Genomic DNA, 12973 nt, shown 5'->3' on the forward strand with positions numbered 1-12973 from the left:
AGAATGATCATTCAGACGGAGCAAACATTTGAGGGTACAATAACATTTTCCAAATTGAGCATACAGTATGATATTTAGCCAATGCAGTGAAATGTTCTTTAGCATGAATTTAAAGATAGATGCTTTTTGATAATGATTTGTCATCTCAAGTCTGTTTTACCTCCCTCAAAGTGAACAATATGAAGGAATCCTTGCATTTAAAAAGGTACAGTATGCAGTAACTGTTCAACATTCAGTCTATCTGCCATTAACACAATAGGCCCAGTGACAAACTGCCATGGAGAAATCAAGTTTATTCAAATACAGCCACTAAAAAGAAAAACTCTTTCATCTGCACACATAGAGCTGTTTAAATTCTATAAATGGGTAAAAGGTATTCAATTTTCACTCCAGCTGTTTCTAGTGACAGACTGTAGAGAGGCCTCTCAAATAAATGCAGCCTGTAGTTTTAAAATGAGGACAATACACTAATTGGTCACAATTCACTGTTCTCTTATGTCGTGACAGTCGGTCAATGATTCTATCTTTGACATGTATAAGCTTGAGTACATTTTCATAATATATCAGACGCTCTTGTCCAAAGCAACTAACAGTAATTCATACATACACTGTTGGCGTTGGCTGCCATGCAAGGTGCCGACAAGCACATCAAGGGCAGTTTTGGGTTCGACATGTAGACCAGGGGAATCGAACCAGCGACCAACCGATAACTCTACGCTGGTTGTACCCCTGAGCCACAGCCGTGCGGACTCCATTTGAATGTTTTTACTCCATGTATGCAAGCTGCTATGTAATCAGCTCAAAGTGATAGGAATGTATAGCTGAAGCGTGATTGAAGTGCACCATCTAGAGGTCAAAAATGGATACATGGCGTGAAATAGGGACCGTTTCTCCACAGAGAGTGAAGTCCTTCAGAAAAAGTAAGAGGTATTCAGCACTAATTATAATGGAATAAGGAAATGAATCGTAGAATATTTCATAAATTCCTTCAAATAAAGCAAAATGTACTGAGAGATGAAATTAGCTGAAATCTGATGCTGAGGAAGCAAGTTATTAACAAAGATGTAATACAGTGAATGAAATAACTTTGGTGTTTCCTCGTACAAGTGTAAAACAACAGATGGCAGCATTTCTCACCTCAGCTCAAGTCCTGTTTGTTGATATTTATGTACTATATGTCAATTGTTGATACACATTTTGGGGATGTTGAGCAGTTATGGAACATAACTGTGTTCCAGATTGACGGTTGTTATTTAAAGGTAGATCATTTGGAGTGTCCAGATTTTCCCAGAAGACCACTGTTTTTTGCCTTGCTCCTTGTTTCCTCCTGCCATCACAATTATAGTGTATTTATCCAGTTTATGACAGATTGTCATGCCTTTTCTCCCCTTTTAGTTATCAAGTCCTGTTTCCGGCAGTATAGAGCATGGATTCTACTGTGCTGTTGAGCCTCTTCCTCCTATGTGAGTAAAAGGGTGGAGCAGAGAAAGTAATAAAGGATAAGATAAAACATTTTTGAGGAAATGGTCATTGAAAGGCTGACAGACACAGGGCAATAGCATGTACAGACTCTCTGAGTGGAAGGGGCAAAAAAGAAAAAAAAGAATGCAATAAAAAGAAATAAAAACTGATGAATATCAGTTCATGCCCAAGGGACGATTTATGCTGCATTATGTCTTGAGAATTAAAAGTAAAATAAGAAGTAGTTTATATAAAAATGCTGTTGCATTGTACTTTTTTGTCACCACAATGGAGGGAGCAAATCTCTGAAACTCAAAGGTGGCAGGTACGCTGTAACTACATGTATATTATAACATAACCGTGTTTACATGCTAACTCCACAGGGTGGCACGCAGCCTGCATATCAGTCATTTTGAAAGCCATGCAGAGCTCAGGTAAAGTCTCTCATGGCTTTGGAGGAGCTTTGCCGAGGATAAGAAAATAACACTGGTGATGTCATCAAAGATGTTTCAGTTATCCAGTAGTTTCTGATCTTAACCCGCAAACTAAAACTCATCCGACCATTGAAATCAGTCTATGAAAGTCTTTTGGAAAAAACACAACTGGAGAACTGTAGCCCCTTAAAAACAACCTGTGGTAATGGTTCCATGTTTGTCATGATGCACAGGACATTTATTTTATTTATTCCATCTCTTTTATTTTGCCAACATTATTTATTCCATCTCTATTATTTCACCTACTTTATTAATTTGTATCATTACCTCTGTTACTTCAACTGTTTCATGCAATTTATTTTTATCATCCTTAGTATTTGTAAATTGTATTCTTGCTTTGTTTTGTCAAAGCCCTTTGCAAACCATGTTTTTAAAAGTGCTATACAAATAAAGTCATTATTATTATTATTATTATTATTATTATTATTATTATTATTTCTATTAGCTTTAACATTTTCAAGAAAACACATGATCATGAATTTGGGCAGATTTTTTTCTTTAATTAAGACACAGTCGAGGTAGAAAACACAGTTAACAAATAGAAATCTAGTACAAACTGTCCAAACACAAAATAGAACTCATAAAACACTGGACTGCATCTGATGATTTTGTCAGTTGAAGATGTCACATATCACACCCCCACATCCCACATTTTCCTCCCACTTCTGATGTCCAGCATCCAGAGAATTCGGGGTTAGGATGGATGCTATAACAAAAATGTGTACATATATTTATAGGAAATTCAACTTTTTAGATTCAACACTCAGTATAGATAAAGTATGCACTTCTTAAACTAATACAGAAAATTACAGACAATGATGTCTTCAGAAGTCAATCACAGAAACATGTTCATGCATCTAAACCCACTCCTGGAACACACTCTTTCATCAGGAAAAGAAAGTAGAAAGGGGCTAAACTTCAGAATCCTGCTAATACATAATCCCCTTCTCTATTCCCTTTCAACCCCATATTTCACTGTAGAAATCCTGGCCAATCACAGCTGGGCTCTAGGCTGTTGTCACAGTGGCACTTGGATCCAACTGGGCGTCGTCTCCTGTCATCAGAGGGCTTCCTGGCCTATAGGAGAGCAAGAGAGGGTGGTGAAAAGATGTTTAGGATATGAGTGGATTATGTGGGGTAGCAGGCTGAGGCGCTCACCTCACTGCAGGGTAGGAGGGCTAATCCAATCAGGATTAGGCCAGGTGGTTTCTCTAGAGGCATGAGGTGAGCTGGTTACATACAACTGGGAACTCTGACTGTAGGTTTGAATTAGAGTTAAACTGTTTGAGAAAGCTTCAACTGCAGGTGTCCAAACCCTTTGTGATAAAAGTAGACTGACTAAATCCATACTGCTAATCTCTTCAGTAGCAAAGCTCTGCAATGATATCAATCTTACATGTCATACTGTGTTAGATACAAAATGATACATTGCTAAAGAAACAGCAGACTTCCTATGTGCAGGGATGGATCAACAAAAGAGGCCCTAGATAGATAAAATACTGTTGGGCCTTTACTTATCTTTACCCCTCACCTCACCTGCCCCCTTTGACTGAACCCTTTACATTCAAATTCTCATTTGGACAGAGATCACAGCACACTATTCACGGCAGCTTCATTACAGGCCTTCACTGAGTAAAGACTATAATAGCTTTTAAATTATGATACATTGGAATTTGACAGTTCAGTTCTGTCTCTGCTACTAATTGCCTTGATAAGGTTGGATTTTCTCACAACTGAATATTATGGCATGAAACAAGGATCACATGATCCATGATTCAGTGACAAGATGCCTTATTCATAACACTGGAAAAAAACAAAACAACTTTAGCCCCATTTTCCAAATGAACCAGATTTGTGAGATGTCTGCAAAGAATGCAGATGGTCAGACTCGCTGATGTCATTCACTGATTGAGTTAGGAACCATCTGTGTGGAGGACAAACTAACCTTACTGGGTGCTTAATTACACTAATTACACTCTAATCCAAGGCTTTAAGCTTTCATCTATTTCCATTTTATAATATTGACAAATTCTGTTGACAAATATGGTAAAAGACCTTCAGAAGGATAGAAGCTATAGTCATACTTTCATACAAAATATACACAAATCTGGTACCAGAGTACCGAAAACAAGTCTCCCTTTCTGTGTTGGTGTCTTGCTGCATATTCTTAACAGTTGAATGCAAGCTGCACTCAGGAGTGAACAATTTTCTGTTGAACTGTTTCTTTCTATGGCGCATTAGTGTCAACAATGAGGAGATTCAGGAAGAACCAGTATGTTCGTACATAACTAACTTCCACTTTAAAAAAAACTCAATACAAAATAACAAGCCTTTATTAGAAGAGTGCCCCTGCCTGAGACCTAATACTTTACCTGTGCATACAGAGAACCAGGATGTCTGCCAGATGTGAAGCAACAATAGTTATTGATTAATTAATAAATTATAATTGTAATTTTGACCCTGTATGAGTGACCTGCAATTGGCATTTCTGCATCAGTTGATTATTGACATAATTTTCCTTTTTTTTTTTTAAAGCAGTGCGTTTTGATTGAATGCAGTTGATTATGCTAGCTAGTGCAGTAACGTTTTTAATGTATTTTAAACAGTATTTCATCACTTGAAATGTGGTAGATGATAATCTCTATTTATCTATTTTGACTCTTGTTGTAACCAATGTCTAACATATGAAATGTAAAAAATATTAAGATTGCCATCCATATAAGGACCCTAATCATTATATGGGGGCAACTGTCTTGGATCAAACTACATATGCTGCTGTTGCTGTCAGCAGGCAGCAGCAGATGCTGAATTGCCACTGCAGTAATGGCTGTAGTTGGCAGAACACACACATCTATAGCTGGATTCATCTTTATAGACATCACATTTGCCTAATGGTATATAATAGCTATCTCAATAGCTCAAGTAAAGACTTCAGAAGTCAATTTTCAACAATGTATGCTATTTGCACTTTTGTGCAAAGTACCAAGTTTTTATTTTTATTGTCTATAAATTAAATAGCAATAAAAAGCAGGAGCAAATAAGTAAGGTGCCCACATGTGTACCCACATCTTTGTGATATTGCTTACCTATTTGTCGTAATCAGCTCACTCCCCTTGGCCTGGTTAGAAACTGAATTGCCATCTTTAGAAAATTCCACATGTGAAGTAAAACTAGGCCTTTGTTCTGATTGGGTGCGACGGGTAGAGCTGTCCATTCTTCTCAAGGGTTGCCTGCCTCGGGAGGCCTCTCCCCATGGTCTCGGAAGTACAGAGCTTCCAGAGGAGATGCAGTTCAGAGGGTTTGGCGACTCTTTCAGACAGAAGACTGATCGTGCATCACGAAACGACACAGATGGAACGATTTCTTCAATGTTATCTGTGGCACGTGTCACCGTTCTTGGAGAACCAGGGCTAGACGAGGGCATGGAGGTGGTCATAGGTCTGAACACAGGAGGGCTTGGAAATCTGTGGCACACAGAGGGACAAGATGGTGGCAGGCGGACCCTAGAGACAGGTGGTGCTGTCACAGGCAGACTGCAAGAGGACATCTCTCCCTCACAAAATTCATTGCTTTCACATCTCTGGCCCATTCTGCCTTGGGGGGATGAAAGTCCTCTACTGTGTATCTCTGCAATATTCCTCTTGTCAGGAGATTCTGCTGCATTGCGCAGGTGAATGATCTTACGTGCCTGTTGGTACAGACAACTAGCTTTCTCCACATCTGGATCCAGATCATTTTCTGGTTGCTGTTCTGAATCTTGCCCCCCCATAAAAGCGTCCTGCCTGACAGGAAGAGCAGGCAAGATGCTGATTGGACTTGGCTTCACATTGGCCCTGTTTGGCAGCACTTCCACATTCTGCACAGATGCCTTCAGGCGCTGGAAAACTCCAGTGTTTTGAATTATCACTGGGAGAGTCCGAACTGAACCCTCTTGAGACCTTCCCTGATTTCCTGTTATTCCGTCAGTACTCTGGAAAGAATTGTCCATCAGAACCTCTGGGGGTGGAGGTGGTAGGTTGTCTATATCCAGGTCATCCCTGCTGTCAGGCCAGCTGTTGTTGTTATTGTTGCCATTGATGACTAAACCCCCCTCATTACCATTTACTGTGTCGGAGAACAGAAGGATCCCACTTTTCCTGGGCCTCCTGATATGAGGGGGGATATTAGCAAGGATCTGTCCTGGTCTACCATCAACCCCTTGGCTGAAGGTATTTATCAGCTTTCTGACAGAGTTGTGCTTAGGTGGTTGGGGTGCTAAAATTGGTAAGGAGCAAGGTGATTGATTTGCTTTGAAGGGCCCTTTTTGTGCACCCGCTGATCCACTTAGTGAATGCCGTCTTAGTCCAGCTCTATACAGGTTGTAATGAGGCCCTGCTAATTGTTTGTATGCTCTGATTTCTCTCATCTTTTTCATATGCTGATCTAAGTCCCCCTGGCTTTTTTGTAGCTCCATCATTATGTTAACACATCTGGTCGACGAAGAGTGCTCAGGTTTGATTGCAGCCGTCAGGGGTCGTTTGACTATGGGCTGCTGAGCCTGCATGTAATTTGCACGCATATAGAAAAAAGTTTGACTGGGATCCGGTGGGGAAGAGTTTGACCTCTTTCTTTCAGGCCTATCACCTTCACCTTCATCATCCTTATACTCTTCCTCGTCATCTTCTTCTTCCTCATCCTCCTCTTCATCATCTTCATTATGGCCTATCAGGTTGGATGAATTACTGGGCAAAGCATCAAATGCACAATGAATGTTTATTCCTGACCCACAACTTCCAGATCCAGCACTCCCTCGGTGGTGGCAATGCCTCTCAGACCCTGTCAAACTCTCAATTTCTCCCCCATTTTCTCCCCCGATACCGCTGTCCTCACTGTGCAGTGCTGAATCCTCTGGGTTGGACTTCCTAATGGCTGCCCCCTCTACTCGTGCCAAGACTTGAGTCAGTCTTCGTTCCACTGCCTGCTTGGTCTGCAGCTTCTCAGCCAGTAGCTTAGAAAGAGAAGAAAAATACTCCACTGCCTCCTCAAGAGTTGTGTCTCCCAGTGCCTGGACCGAGCCCCCAACAAGCCTCATTTTCTCTGTTGAGTTCTGGAGCAGTTGCTGTAACAGGTCTGGAGGTAGATCAGGGAGGCTGGCTGCAGCAGTGCTGGGTTTAGCTTGCATAACAGCTGGGCCCATCATCCCAGAAGGCAAGGCCATAAAGTCCCCATGCTCCTTCAACATCAGCTCTCCCTCTTCAGCCATCTCCCCTAGAGCCTGGTTGATCTCCTCAAAGCGCAACACCAAAGCAGACATCATGGGCTGAAGAGACACCTGTGTCTGGGCAGCCTGGTCCAGCAGCCCCAGCAGGGTCTCATATTTGGAGATGTTTGGGTTGAGAAAGGCATAGGCTGCCTGATGAGCCCTCACCATGTTTGGTGGGAAGTCCACCTTTACCTGGAGAATAGAGGACATCTGTCTCTCAGAAGATCCTCTCTTGCCTCTATGTTTCTTTCTTTTCTCCATCTTTTTAATGTTAACTGTTTGAGTGACATTGTTAAATATTTCTTGTGGCATCACATTCACCTCTGTTTCTTTAATTTCGCCAGAATGTTGAGCATCTGTTGTATCGGAGGCCACCAGAGACACTACAGTCTCTTTCATTGGATTTTCTTCTGTGGGAAGTGGAGGTTCATTTTCCTTCTCATCAGTCTTCAAAAATGGGTGCTCCTCCTTTACGGGTCGAGAATCATCACCAGCCTGTGGTACTACAGCCAGAGCAGCCTTCTGAGGTCCAGGGCCCTCTGGCTTTGAAAATAACTTCCCTTTGGATGGAGAGCAACCCATATTTGCATTCAAACTGGATTCAAGAAAAACTTAAAAGTTAACTTCCACAGAAAAAAAATGTGGTCAGGGGAGGAAGGTGAAGTCAAAGTGTAAATCCGTACGTATAGATCGCTGTTCTTGGTTAGACGTAATCCTCTAGAATCCTCCAACAATGGCTAAGGCAATCTTCAGCAACGCTTTCTCCTCAGAATTCTGTGGTTGAACACTGCAGGAAAGATACCTGCAACCTATTGAGGGAACTGACTACCTACCAGGACTTGCAAAGGTAAGGAGCTCTGGACATAAGATGGATTGGGGGGTTTCTTCCCTCTCTCTCCTTCGGCATGCACAGATGGTCATGTTAAGTGCATCAGCACACGCACGCACGCACACACACACACACGCACACGTAAGACTTTAAGCTCATTGGGTTAATCAGAGCCAAGTTTGTCAGGTGGTGTTTTTAACCTCATTCACTGCGCTGTCTAAATTTGCACCTATTGGGTTTACATGTAAGATAAACAACTCTGTCTTACAGAATCACTTACTGTAGATACTATTTGTCTTTAAATGTAAATGGAAAAAATATAGGATTATCCCAATCATCCCAATTATCACACACACACACACACGCACACACACACACACACACACACACACACACACACACACACACACACACACAGTTATGTGACCAGAGCACCTGGCATATATCTAGCCCCTAAAAAACTATATTAGCACACTAACCAGCTGTTTTTATGACAGGCTTAACAGTATCTTTATTTATTCGAGCCCAAAGGTACTAAAAGACACACCCAGCCATACAGAGGTATCCGCTGCTGTACCACCAGACTACAGAGAGGCTTTATCCATCAGGCTGTGATACTGCTCATCTGAACTGAACTCATCTTCAACACTCCACCATCACTAGTTTATTTTTCTGACTTATTTATTATTTATAAATTAATCTGTACAGTTGTTTTGTGTGTGTAGCTTGGAGAATTACAGAAATGTAATACAATTTTCTCATCTCATCTCACCTCAGAGAGAGATAAAACTTTTTTTTGCATAATGAAAATTAATCAAAATTGAATTTTCTGAATATCAAGGTTCATTTATTTTTCAGTCTACAACAAATGGTTGTACAACAAAATGCAAGTTGTTAATTTATGTGACAAAAGACATATTTTTTATGGTTGAGTGAAATTTTCAATCTCCTGGCACTTGAGGGCCCTCACCAGTCTCTGCTGATGTGTTCTCTATGCCTCATTGATAGCATTCTCTGTCAGTGTTGCCTTGTGGCCCGAACAAAAGGCTGCCTTATTGACTCTGGATATTGTGAGTATAGCACTACTTTCACTTTATGACTAGTTAAAAAAATAATTCACTAATCCTTTTCACATCTATGATAAGCCATTAGTGGAAAAACTGCATGCCAAGTTACACAAAATAAATAGTTAATACTAATATATAACTAATTATTTATTATGATTAATTAAATAAATAAATTAAGTCATTAACAGACTGTTTAATGGGCAAAGACACACCTTCTCAAGATGCCAAGACTTACACATAAGACTTTAAGCTCATGAGGTTGATCAGAGCTGAGGTTTCAATTGGTGTTTTTAGCCTCATCCACTGCACTGTTTAAACTGTTGGATTCACATGACAGAAGACTATTTTAAATTTTCAAAATATTTTTCAAGATTCATTTTGGTGTTGATAAAATTCATGTTTACTCTGTTAAAAACAACAACAAAAACTTTTGGCCTTTACTCTTTGCTGGGTGACAGGAGTATTGAGATTTTCTGAGAAAAATACTATTGTAAGATATTGATCTTTTACCTGTCATGTCCTTAGTGGAACATTCCTGTCACACATGACATATCTAGCATTCATTAAGAACAAAACATTTTTTGGACTGGCAGCCTCTAAAATAAACTGCACCTGGACACTTGCCAATTGGTGTCAGGGAGGAAATGCATCCTTTAATGCAATGCAACTTTAATTTCCAAGAGCAACTCATCAAATCCTTCAAGTCATTGCTCAGTGAACACAGAGTTAACATTTAAAACGTGAAAAGGGAAACCCATACTTGTGGTATCCAACAGTTTAAAAAACACAATTCTCTAAAAGCATGTCTATTCATGGAATTTTCTCACAGAGTAGAAAGGAGGACAAGATGAACAGTCTCATATAAGCTTGTGACAAGTGACAAGGGTAAACAATTCAATTTAAGGTCCTAATATTGTGTCAAAGCCTTCTCCAGTCTGCCAGAGTGTTAGCCATTGGCCTGGCACAACTATAAATGTATATTGTAGTATAAGGCTTCTGTGACCAAAGTGTTGATTTCAGACAATGAATGAACGGTTGTGAATGTTAGACAGGCCTTACTGAATTAACAGAATTATAAGAAACTGCACTCTCAGGGGGTAATCACAGCATCACAGGATCCCAGAATGCACAGGAGCCAAGCTCTCTTGTCAGAGCATCTCGGTAATCCTTGCCACCCACACCCAGGTGTGTCACAGTAACACCAATTGGACAACCTGTTGGCCAATACAGCAGAAGGAGCTTAAGCTGCTGGAGGTCTGATGTCTGCTTCATATGTTGTCTGTTAGATTACACTTCAAACACTGTGCAATTTTCAGATCTTTTTTTAAAAAAGTACTTTGCTTGGGTATTTTGGATACACACTCCCTTCTACTTCTAGTCTACTTATTCAAATTCACATGTACTTCACATAACCAGTCATAAAACCTACAGTACACATCAAAACATTTTATTTTGCATTTTGAGATAAACTCAAAGACTTGCATATGAAAAGCTTACGGCAAACTAGATAAAGGATAACTGCTAACTCTTAAGTATCTGGTTCAGCCATCCTACAGCAGAAATGAAACAATAACTCCTGGTGACAATAGCTGCATTGTCTATGACTGTAAACATACAAAATTGGAAATCACTTGAGATGGAAAGATTACAAAGATGACTTCCTGTCATAACCTTTACAAGAAAATGTTTAACTATTTCCTGTAAAACTGATAATACATCAGATATGGAGGGTGGGAAATATTTGCTGGAGGAGATGAGGGCATAGTCAGAAAGAAAATGTCAAGGACAAGACATCAGTTGTGTTTGAGCATGGCCAGTGTGTCTGTGTGTCAGCAGGACAAGCAGCTTCAATACCTGAGTTGGATCAGTAGTGATTGGTTGACACTTGTGTGAAAGGCTCAGGTGGCTCTGCTGTGCTATTCTCAGAGATTCCTCCTCCAGCATTTTCTCTTAGGCTTGCACAACAAGAGAGTTGCACAACTCTGAAGCTGAGTCACCACTGAGGATACATATATTCTCAGTGGTGACTCAGCTTCAGATCTATAGATCATGTCAGGGATATCGGGAGGTATTTATTGGTGGGTGGTGGTAATTGTATACAGAGAGTATGTGGCTGAAGAATAGAGTACAGTCATAAATAATGGATGGCTCTTTTATGATTCAAAATTCTTTCTGCACATTCAGTGCCTCCTAAACAGCACTATGTCTATATTGTCATATCCTATTTTGAATCAGGTGACAGATAATTAGTTTTTGCATGAACTATAAATAGATTTTGAAATTACTACATTATGGTACTATGCTAAAAGAAGTTAAATGTGAGGTTTTGAATACATTTCTCTGTATCATTCAATCATTATTCTGTCCTCCAATAAATCCCTGTATTCATATGAAGGTTTGACAGTTGAGGCAGTTTTTAACATTGACAAATATGTTTAGCCTACAGGATTTTAAAATGTTCCAAACTCCTGCAGCTAGTCTGGTTGGTTGAATGTATGACTGTATATGTTAGGCCTTAAATTAAAGAAAATACTGCTCTTACTGTGTACCTGATCAGCTTATGGTCTTGGCTCATGGTGACTACATAACAAATTGGAAAAACTTGACTCAGAGTGTAATTACTGCCAACTGTGTGTGAAATAATTAATTATTATAATAATTATGTTTATGTTATGACAGTGAACTGGAAGCGGAGTTAAGGTTGGATCAAAAAGAACAATCGCTAATTTAGTAAATCTAATGGTAAGATGACACACTGCACCAGGGCACATGGTAATTGATCAACCGCATTCCCTAAGATGCAAATGTTAGATAAAAGTTACATTTTATCATTAGGGTAACATCCCTGGCCAATCAGATACATGAAGGCCCACATTCCTGGAGGATTCATTTGTAATGAACAAGTTATTTCTATTGTTAAACAACAAATAATAAAATGGTTGTCCTTATCCTGTCTTTGATTAATCTAAACATTGTCCATTGTTTGGCTTCTGTTAAAGGTTGATCTACTGAGTTTGGTTGATAATGATTTAAACACAGTGTGCATTTAATATGAACAATTCACAACTTAACATAACCCTAAGTCTTAAAAAGCATATCTGTTTTAATACATCTTGTAAGTGTATACAATACAAATCTTTCTTAATTAAAGAATAAGACTGTAACTTTCCATCATTTACAGCAAAAAAGGTCTTGCCAAAGATTATCTTTAAAATAGGGCTGGGCGATAAATCATTAAAATTGATGAATTTGAGTTTGTGGTTTAGGACAATTTAAAAAAAATTAAAATCAATTTTCTCTTTAACTTGCTCTGCTCCCCATGGGCTCTGGTAGTTCATAATGGGCTCCGCCCTCCCCCCGCATTTACTTTCCACAGAGAAACAAACACAACAACATGGCAGCAAGCCAAGAGTTCATTCCAAAAAGGCACTGTCTCATCAGTAGTTTGGTTTTTGTTGCAGCAGACCTCGAACAAACCACAAAACCAATTTATTTTAGCATCTCAAACAGATGCATGCATCACAGTGGGATGCTTGTTGTTCACTACAAGATGTACAGGACTGCAGCAGCCCACAAACATCGCTATAAAGCAGCCAACATTAGCAGGATCATTTAATCATTGTGTCCTGTATGAGAAGAAAGGGGCCCAGTGGACAGCTTTTTAGGGATGCAGTCACATTGCATATCACTAAAGATATGGTGTCCGTATATACAGTGGAAAAGCTGGAGGTTCATCCACATGCTTAAAATGTTTTGACCACCGGTTTTTGCTATATAGCCGCAATGGGGCTTGTCTCAAGCCAGAGGTAGGCGACAAGCTTGTCTATCTTGACAAAAATGTGTAAAAAAGACAGCAAACATACACCTCATGTCCTGTACA

General features: G+C 39.8%; 1 protein-coding gene across 1 annotated transcript; it reads right to left on the reverse strand.

Moving 5' to 3' along the window:
* Window positions 1–2443: 2443 nt before the first annotated feature.
* pcare2 (photoreceptor cilium actin regulator 2) lies at window positions 2444–8360 on the reverse strand. The gene is made up of 2 exons (XM_030404472.1): window positions 5042–8360; window positions 2444–3032 (listed from the first exon to the last, which is right to left on the reverse strand). The coding sequence occupies exons 1-2, from the start codon at window positions 7777–7779 to the stop codon at window positions 2963–2965; spliced, it is 2808 nt and encodes a 935-aa protein (XP_030260332.1). The 5' UTR covers window positions 7780–8360; the 3' UTR covers window positions 2444–2962.
* Between the last annotated feature and the right edge of the window lie 4613 nt (window positions 8361–12973).

Source organism: Sparus aurata, chromosome 22, assembly GCF_900880675.1.
Source record: "Sparus aurata chromosome 22, fSpaAur1.1, whole genome shotgun sequence".
NCBI classification, from domain to species: domain Eukaryota; kingdom Metazoa; phylum Chordata; class Actinopteri; order Spariformes; family Sparidae; genus Sparus; species Sparus aurata.

Bases quoted from the DNA above. Each gene is read 5' to 3' on its own strand.
- pcare2 (XM_030404472.1), bottom strand. From the start codon at position 7,779: ATGGGTTGCTCTCCATCCAAAGGGAAGTTATTTTCAAAGCCAGAGGGC. The intron at 3,033-5,041 runs GTAAGCAATATC...GCTCTCCTATAG, and splicing joins GAGCTGATTACGACAAATAG to GCCAGGAAGCCCTCTGATGA.